The 9,685-nt window shown below is 39.4% G+C and overlaps 2 protein-coding genes across 2 annotated transcripts; both read left to right on the top strand.

Annotated features, from left to right (window-relative positions):
* The first annotated feature begins 274 nt into the window (after positions 1–274).
* LOC149116448 (QRFP-like peptide receptor) lies at positions 275–1,360 on the top strand. The gene has a single exon (XM_089279758.1). It carries the CDS (start codon positions 275–277, stop codon positions 1,358–1,360), a length of 1,086 nt encoding a protein of 361 aa, XP_089135884.1.
* A 5,384-nt stretch (positions 1,361–6,744) lies between these two features.
* Positions 6,745–7,872, top strand: LOC110058078 (RYamide receptor-like). The gene has a single exon (XM_020764667.2). The coding sequence runs from the start codon at positions 6,745–6,747 to the stop codon at positions 7,870–7,872; it is 1,128 nt and encodes a 375-aa protein (XP_020620326.2).
* Positions 7,873–9,685: the final 1,813 nt, after the last annotated feature.

The following is a 9,685-nucleotide window of genomic DNA, read 5'->3' as shown; positions in this document are numbered from 1 at the left end:
CCTTTTCTGCAACTATACAGCTGCTTGGGCGAAGGGTCTCCAAGAAAAACGTAAAACCGTGTCGAAAGGTATATTGGGTAATATTGGTTTACGGTTGCTTAGGTGAAGCTAAAGGTGTTTAAGCACAAAAACGTAGGTGTATTGATGCTCCCCCTTTCTTCTTGGTTTCACGATTTTTTCGGAAAAACCTTTTGTCGAAACAGCTCTAAATGAGCCGTGACTCAAGCATCAGGCTAGAATCAAAGAACTTGAAAACTTCACTATCAGCCTCAACATGAACAACAGTCTCCCCGAGTGTTTCACATTCACTAACAGCATCCCCTTAAAGGCCCTCATGATCATCGGTTACAGTGTTGTGATGGGAACCTCCATCGTAGGAAACACCATATTAGCAGTCGTCTATTTCAAGAGCAAAAACATGAAGAATACCATCAACTGTTGCATAATGAATATGGTGTTCGCAGATTTCCTGCTGACACTGGTGTACATGCCGCGGATGATGAGCCGAGTTTTTATCGGACTTAAATGGGTTGTTGGGGGAATCCCAGGACTTGTGCTTTGTAAACTTGTGGCTTTATCACATGAAATTTCAATCTGCGTCTCTGTCTTGACCGTTGTAGTCATCGCCTTTGAGAGATTCTTCGCGGTGGCGTTCCCACTACGAGTGGTCATCTCGAGGAAGGTCTCCGTTGGTTTGATATGCGGCACTTGGCTGGTCGCATTAGCTGTTCGATCTCCAATGTTTTATGGTGTCAAGATGATTCGCTTCCAATCTGGTGAACTTGGATGTTTTTGGTTTCCCGATCTCGTCGTTCAAACTGAAAGGGCAATAAAGTTTTACCATTACTTTATGGTAATCGCATTTTATGGGCTACCACTTTTATGCATTATCGCATTATACACAGCGATCGTGATCTTTTTACGACGTCGAACAGGACTGATTGATAATGTCACAAGACGACGAGCCTTGGCCACCAACAGAAAGGTCACTAAGATGATTCTTGCTGTTATCACCGCATTCCTTCTCTGCTGGTTGTTGTATTTTCTTCTTTTGCCGTTAGACGGATTTTGGAATGGGTCCATCCCCTGTGGACTGTATTTCGTACGATTTTTCCTAGGTCACGTTAACAGCGCCTGCAATCCAATAATCTGTTTAGTGTTCAGCGAGAATTATCGAAATTGTATCAGAAGAGCAGGAAATCGACTAAAACGGAAAAGGACAGGAAGGTTTAATCTAAGAGTATCTTCTGAAAGAGATCATTCTAGATCCAATATCCTGTTGTTAAATGTAAGGGTTTTAAGATCTGATGAAGGTTTCGAATATTTTGGAGTAGCCCTCAACCCAAGTCTCCAATACTAACAAAATCGTGTCTAGTTTCATTTTATCGTTACATTTTATTTTTATTGCTGAATTTTGCTAATTCATCTTTCTTTGCTGTAAAGCTTACCTTAGCGATGTCTAATTATTAGTTGTAAAACCTAGATATATTAATAGTTTTTTTTTTTCAGACCAAAATAGTCACGTTATCGAGGAGCCACTTCACTGGTTTGTTTTCATCAGAGAACACCTGTCAGACTACAATTTGGCGACGGTCGAGGCAAAAATCGGTTTTCTCGATTTTTTTTTCCGAAGCTAAAGCGCTTCGAGCCTAAAAAAAAAACTCTATCACATTCTATATACTCCTATAAAAGGCTATTTGTGGGCGAAAAAAAAGAGAAAATCGATTTTTCGACTTCTGTTGCATTTTGGCTGACATTTGCTCTTAAATAGTCACTTTATAGCGCAAGCACTTAAGGACGTTCGCGCGAAGATTTTCCTGTCGATAGATTTTTTAAAATTTTTTACTGCAGTCGGAAAATGAGTTACTTGTGTCAGAAATGTAAAAAAAAAATTGGGGGTCACCGAGTTCGTTCGTGTGTAAAACTACCTTGATTTTGAGAAACTGGCGCACGTAATTCAGCATGGTCGACAGGAGTTTATAGTTAAAAATATTGAAGGTGAGTCAACGGAGGCAAACGATCAGAGTCATGTTTTGTGTAAGTGGGTCTGTTGGGTAAATAGCTCCACCGTAACCAACGTTTTCACAAAACTTAACCCTTCAAGAGGCATTTGAAACCGTCGCACAGATAAACGAAGAGCTGAAAGGAACGGAATTCGATGGTGCATTTTCCAAAAAAATTCAAACTTCTAGACGATATATTTTCTTCATTTTTTTCGCTAAACGTAGAAAATCGGTAGAGAAAATAATCCATCAAAAGAAAAATAGAAGTCACCGAACGTCCAAGAGTGTTAAAGCCAGGCAAAGCTATAGCATTGGCCATCTGCCCTATCACTGTTCATTTTATTACTTAGCGCGCGCTCTCATGCATGACGTGGCGTGTGAATTTGCGTGCGCAGTAAGGATGCGCAGAAATAATTAGCGCGAGCTTCCTTGATTCATTATTTTGTTTTATCAAGGAACACCTGTCAGATTTCACTATCAACATGGCTTGTTTTAATGTACCCTATCTAAAATAAATTGAAAATGGTGTCCTTATCATAGAGGTACGAAAATACACCACAAAATGTCATTTTTATCATTTTCAGAACAAAATTCGAAGTTCGTAATTCATGTTTACAAGCAGCTTCACAGAATAAAATATTGCATTTTTTTCTGAAATACATTCATCACACGAGAAAAAAGGTCTAATTATTCTCACAATATATGAATTTAGCCTTAGCATTTGATGTAACCGAAATCGCTTGATGACACAAGCTCAAAAAAAGGTCGAAGAAAAAATACTAATAAAACGTACATTTGCCACTTTATTGCGTTGCTTGAAGTCGATTTCTAACACTTTTCCCACGTTTTGCCTTCTCCGGATATTGGTTTCTTCTTTTGACTTAAAGGTGACCCTTTTGACAAGCGACGTCAAAATATTGAGTTGCGGGATGCTCGAATTAATATTTTGAATTATGATCAACATGAAGTATTCCGTTAACAGCTAAAGCTTATGCTTGAATAAAGATCATAGCTTACCACCATACACTGGTCAGATTCAACCCTGAGGGTGTCCAAAAGTGTGGCGTTAACGCCTTTTATGATATGGCTTGTGTTTGTAGCCGATATAAAGCGCGCTCTGATTGGCTAGTTTCAATGTATTAATATGTCCCATAATGGGCACGGGCCGATTACGCGCCTGCAAAAACAAAGCAAAGGAAATTTAAAGCCATTTTATAAGCGATATAATGAACTACTTATTAACCGACAGTGAAATCTTTACGGGAAAATCTCAAACCTCAGCCTTGCCGTATTGACCTTGCTATCGCTGGGGTTATTACAGCAACGTCTCAGTTCGAGATTTTAATTTCCCGTTAAGACTTCACTCTTGGTTATAATAAGTAGTTAAAAATGGTACATGTTGAATTGCCAATCACTTTGTCCTACTGTTATCATAAACCAACGTTATTTGATTTTTAACACGGTCCATTGTAGTTGTCTGTTAACACAGCACTCATCTGAACATATTGCATTTCTGACTTCCTAATTGGCCTGTCACTCGTAGGTTCTTTGCGATCATTATTCTTTCAACAAAAGCAGTCAATAATAAGCCAACCAATTCAAGTGCCACAATAGGAAAACAGTCCTCCCCAATATTTTTCATCGTCATTCAACAACATATAGACGAGCTCCGCTAATCTTTAATCTTTGATCTTTAATCTTTAATAATTATTTAGACACGATAAATATTCATCGGGGTTTACAACTGTTTACAACTGTTCACAGTGGCTAGCTTTAATCAACATCGTCTTTATTCCTTCTTTTATTTCTATCAACTCTAGCGTGCACTATCTTTACCTGCTAGAAGGCTTAATTTGTGCTCACAAGTTTTTGTCAGATTTGGAAAACGTTTTAAGTGTTTTAACAGTAGGGGAAGGTTTGCAATACCTATTATAACGTCAGCTTTACCCTCGTTTAGAAAGGCGAAACGACTTCGATAACTCAGCCGCCCTGGCCTCCCAATACGAGATTCAGTGAAATGGAAGTAATCAGTTCACTGACGAAAAGAATGTGGCTGTGGCACTGTTATTCAACAGATACATCTTAACTTGATAAGTGACCTTGTTTGCAACAAACAAATCACATGGACTAATTGAAAATTATTGGGTCCACCTGTTTCTATTCAGTTAAAAAAGTTTGTATATGCATATTAGTGGACTGATTTTTTTTTGATTTTTCTTTTATCGTGCTTTGTTTTGTTACCGAGCTGCTGCCCTAAACTTATAGTCCCGCAGTATTCTAGACGACATATGCAGACACCATCAGTGTGGCATGTCCTACAAAAAGCAGCGACCTAACTGACAAGAAGGTGGAATTTGCCCTTCTACATTGCAATCGCTACTAGTGCTGAATCGGCTGGTGCTTTTTAGGACCTCATGGGAATTACCTGTAGACGCTGCTCCGTAATGATGACAGCTCGAAGTATCAGTACCGTTCTATTTTGAATGCTGTTTGAATGCTGAATGATCTGAAGGAATGTATCGAACAGTTTCGTCTCATCCTGTTCGATTTCAGGCCAAGAACTGCTGGGACCAGAATCCACTGGCTACTTGCGGGAAAGAAATGCGTTTTCCTCCGGCCCTCGAATGATAATTTTGGGTAACCTCTGATTCATGATGGGCACTGATTTTTGGAAACAAAATGAAAGAAACCACTGAAATGGCTTAATAAAAATCAAATTCGATTCCGGGCTTGATGGTAATTCCGTTTACTCAGTGCTCACTCACTCACTTACCGCCCGTCATGCTAACTGGCACACACAGGACAGCAACAAAGGACCTCCACAGCTATCTTTCCCCAGCCAGCTTTTGGATGGAGTACCAGCTGTGGCCGAAGCCCTCTCATCTCTGTCTCTATAGTGCGTAGCCATGTATTTTTGGGTCTGTCCCGCTAGCGCTTACCATGCGATGTTCAGAGGAGTGCCGTCGGCTTAGAAACAGAGTCTCCCTTCCTGCTGATGACGTGAACTATCCATAGTCATTGTCTCCGCATGATGATGTTACCCACGCTTCCTGTTTATACAGTTTGCACTGTATAAGCAATTCCTTGTTGGAAATGGTCTGAGGCCAGGAATACGAAGGATCTTTTGCAGACTTTTCTCTCACTCAGTGCGCGTAAGGTGTCTTTCACTTAGCTGGTAATCCTAGTATTCCCTAACCGAGTTTAAGACAAAATCCGATAGAAAATCGAGCAATTTCAGGCTGTAGTGGACAAAAATCTGGTACCATAATAATTTTAAGTATTTTACAGTCATTTTCACATGTTCTTAAAGTTAAATACATGAATAATTGCCTGAAATAACACCGAAAAAAAATTCCTATGGGAACAAGAGAAAATAAATTTTAAAGTTCAGAAAACTTGTGCAAACAAAGGCAAAATTTCATCATCAGTTTCATTTGACCAGTACTTCCAAATGTTTCATACGAAGTTCAACATTCGTTTTCGATGTTTAGTGTTGCAAGAAATTTTTTTGTTTTTTGAGAAGATATTTAAAACAGTCGTACAGAAGTTTGCAACACGATGTAAATAATCTTGGTACTAGGTTTTTGTCCACTTGTTACTCGAACTTCTGGTGAATTCTGTCTTAATACCAAAGTTTCTTTCACATGGTGCTCCGAAAATTAGCTTCATAAACTACCATGTGAGGTTGGCGCTGATCAAAATTCGAAGAACATCTAAATTTCAACATTGCCCAGAGGGTCAAATCATAACTTACATGCAAGAAATAGTAATCCCAAAACAAGGCTCATGTAATGAGCGGCAAAACAGACCCAAAGAATGCTGGGACACCTATTTATGGTCCGGAGGTCGTATCGTTGTTTATTTAGTAAATTTGCATTTCCATAGCTGAGCGTTTGATTGCGTAAGAAATCATGCAAGTATTCTTAATCCTGATATCTAACACAAAGGTCATTGCGAATCGATCGTCCAAACGAGAACCGTCAAAGCTTGACAATATATCTTTGGACACCTGACAAATAAATGGCAAAGAAACGCTCAAATAAAAGGTTAGCCTGCGTACAGCCTCTCATAAGTAGCGACACAAAACCCTCAGCGACTCGCTTCTCTCGCCCACTGGTCTCTCGCGGCTCCGCCTTTGCTGGTGTCGCAGCGCACGAAAGCCTGCTTACAGGCTAAATAAACGCCCACAAAAGATTGACAACATATCTTTGCACACCTGACAACTAAATGACAAACAATGCCCGATTCTTCTGATCTGACACTGCATGAACTGTATTACCTTTCCAAGACAATTTCCTCTAAGAATTCTTCGTTAGTACAGCAATATAATCTACGGCTAGGAAACCTCTAAAAATTCAGTTAACATAAAGCAGCCTTTTCCTAAACAACATATAATAGTTCGCCCTGATTCCTTCAGTTTTCAAAATGATGTGGATTCAACCTCGAAACAAACTTACTCACTCACAAAAGGAAACTGAATGATCAAAGAATTGTGAATGACATTTCCAGGATTTATTTTTCCTTATTTTCTGCGTTTCGAAATACAACACAGCTGTATTTACTCACATGGCAAGAGAAGATAGACATTTGAAAAAACAGAAATGCTACTAAAAGCTACTAATCTTTATAATATTCAGGGAAAAACACCTTCACTGTAAATATAATTGTGATTAGCGGTGCCCCGAGCCATATGCACGAATCGAATTCAGTTGAAATGGAAAACATTACTCTCAGCCTTAGCATGAACAACAGTCTCAAAGGAGTCTTTGCTATGATGGGAGACGCCCAATGTTTCAGATTCACAGACAGCGCCGCCTTAAAAGCGCTCATGATCATCGCTTACGGTATTGTGATGGTAACTTCCATCGTAGGAAACACCATATTAGCATTCGTCTATTTCAAGAGCAAAAACGTGAAGAATACCGTCAACTGTTGTATAATGAACATGGTGTTCGCAGATTTCCTCCTGACATTAGTCTACATGCCGCGGATGATGAGCCGAGTTTTTATTGGACTTAAATGGGTTGTTGGGGGAATCCCAGGACTTGTACTTTGTAAAATTGTGTCTTTATCACATGAAATTTCAATCTGCGTCTCTGTCTTGACCGTTGTAGTCATCGCCTTTGAGAGATTCTTCGCGGTGGCGTTCCCACTACGAGTGGTCATCTCGAGGAAGGTCTCCGTTGGTTTGTTATGCGGCACTTGGCTGATCGCATTAGCTGCTCGATCTCCAATGTTTTACGGTGTTAAAATGGTTCGTTTCCAATCTGGTGACCTTGGATGTCTTTGGTTTCCCGGTCTCATCTTTCAAACTGAAAGGGCAATAAAGTTTTACCATTACTTCATGGTAGTCGTATTTTATGGGCTACCACTTTTATTCATTATCACATTATACACAGCGATCGTGATCTTTTTACGACGTCGAACAGGACTGATTGACAATGTCACAAGACGACGAGCCTTGGCCACCAACAGAAAGGTCACTAAGATGATTCTTGCTGTTATCACTGCATTCCTTCTCTGCTGGTTGTTGTATTTTCTTCTTTTGCCGTTAGACGGATTTTGGAATGGGTCCATTCCCTGTGGACTGTATTTCGTACGATTTTTCCTAGGTCACGTTAACAGCGCCTGCAATCCAATCATTTGCTTGGTGTTTAGCGAGAATTATCGAAATGGTATCAATAGAGCACAAAGGCAACTCAAATGGCATAATCCAGGAAGGCACATTTTACGAGTATCTTCTACACGAAATCGTTCAGTATCCAATATGGAGTTGTTAAGTGTAAGGACATTAGAAACCGATGAGAGTTCTGAATATTCCAGAGCAACCCTCAATTTAGCTCTCCAACATGGCGAACATTGTGTTTAGTTTCTTTCCGGGATAGTCTTGAAGCATGACCGCAAGCAGCCTATGGCACTTCGAATTCATGACGGTTAACATTGGTTTTTAAGTTAGTAGCTGTAATTTTTAATGGATCTCAAATTTTGCTAGTTTTAGCCACGCCTTGTTCCTTCTCGTTGATCTCAATTGTGACTTCCCGTTTCCGAGATTTGGAATATAATTTCCCCAAATTGAAATAATGCCCCTGATGAAGTTTGATAGTTACCAGTGTAGAACTTGACTATGTAAAAAGAAACAAAAGCTAGCTTAACCAAAATTAAAAGAGCCAGCTCAATAAAAAAAAATACGTCATTTTCTTTTTCTTGCGTATGGACGTCAATTTCTTTTTAACCCTTTTCGAAATGGACATGTTAGCTGAAGCTGAACAGCGTTTGCGTGTGCAGTGCTTGTCGAATATTTCACCAGTAACAAGTGACGTCATACACAACCGTTCCTTGGGGTCAAAATCACCTAAATGGAGATTCACAGCCTAATGTTATAATTGCCGTTTAATGGCCAGTGTAATTCCTAAATACATTTAATATATCAGTACGGTAGTTGGCGCTTGGTGTACAAGCTATTCGTTTGTTAGGCTGCACTTTTACTGTCAACCGTCCACGAAGTTCAAGCCTTGCGACTTTAACCTTAAATTGACAAAAAAATGGGTTGTGTATAGCTAAGAACCTTGGCCGTCGTTCCTTGATAGTAGAGTGGTTATAATCTTCACGCGGACAAAATGACAGGCCCCGTCCACACGGGGAGAAATTGAAAACGGAGCTTCATTGTTTTCGGTAGCTGGCCTTCTGTCCGTACTAATCCGTCACAAAAAGGAGGTTCCTCCAAAGCGTTGAGGTTACGATAATCCTGATATCTCCCTGTCCGACTTTTACTAAAAAATCCAAAATGACCGGTGATTGTTGCGTTTTCAAACTTCTCCGGTGTAGTGTGGACGGAAGACATTTGATGCGTTTTCAGAGTAAAACCTCCGTTTTCAAATTCCTCCGGCGTAGTCGTCTTGTATATTGTCACACTAATTGTCCCATATTCCAATTGTTTTAGACAAGAGATGTCAGAACAAACTACCGGATGGGGTCAAATTGAATTCAAACGATTAAATTAGGAACCACGTCATTTACTCCAAAACTAAATTTTGCGACTACGTGCCTCATAACAACAATGGTATTCAACCTGGATTGTGTAGCTTTTGTAGCATTGGGAGGAACGATAAAGAAAGCATTGGTCGCATTAAGGTCCTTTCTTGCGTAAGAGATTAAAGCGTTTCTGTTTACAAAGGCGTACTGTACATCAAGACACAGAATACTTGCCAAACCGAGAAAATCTCATCAAATTGAGAATAATTAATTGCAAAATATGTTTTTGGAATATCCAAAGGAAAGCGTTCAGAAACATGTTTCCTTAAAAGTGTCCAGATCTGTATATTTTACCACATCATTCTCGAAAACTCATACATTTAGCTCTTTACAATATCAAACTCTTGTCTTTCCATTTTTTTTTTTTTTTGGCATGTTTTTTAAGTGTTTTTAATTATGAAAATCGGAGACGCTAATCCGAATGATTGGTCGATGAAATTTTCCACGAGTGTGGTTTCCTTGGCAACCATTCTGACAAAAAGTGAGCTAAGTGAGATTTAGAATTGTAGCTACAACATTTGATGTCAATGATTGTTTCTTAACTTAGTTCCGAGTCCTGGCCACATAGCAGAACTTTATAGTGCCTAATTGTCTATTTCCAACTGTTTTTATCATTTGATATCTGAAAGAGACATTTCTTTCACGGGGTA

Source organism: Orbicella faveolata, unplaced genomic scaffold (assembly GCF_042242905.1).
Source record: "Orbicella faveolata isolate gen_17 unplaced genomic scaffold, um_ofav_v1 contig_12, whole genome shotgun sequence".
In the NCBI taxonomy this organism is placed as follows: Eukaryota; Metazoa; Cnidaria; class Anthozoa; order Scleractinia; family Merulinidae; genus Orbicella; species Orbicella faveolata.
This window is presented reverse-complemented; position numbering and strand designations above follow the sequence as displayed.

Coding starts and splice junctions, on each gene's coding strand:
- LOC110058078 (XM_020764667.2), top strand. CDS start 6,745: ATGAACAACAGTCTCAAAGGAGTCTTTGCTATGATGGGAGACGCCCAA.
- LOC149116448 (XM_089279758.1), top strand. CDS start 275: ATGAACAACAGTCTCCCCGAGTGTTTCACATTCACTAACAGCATCCCC.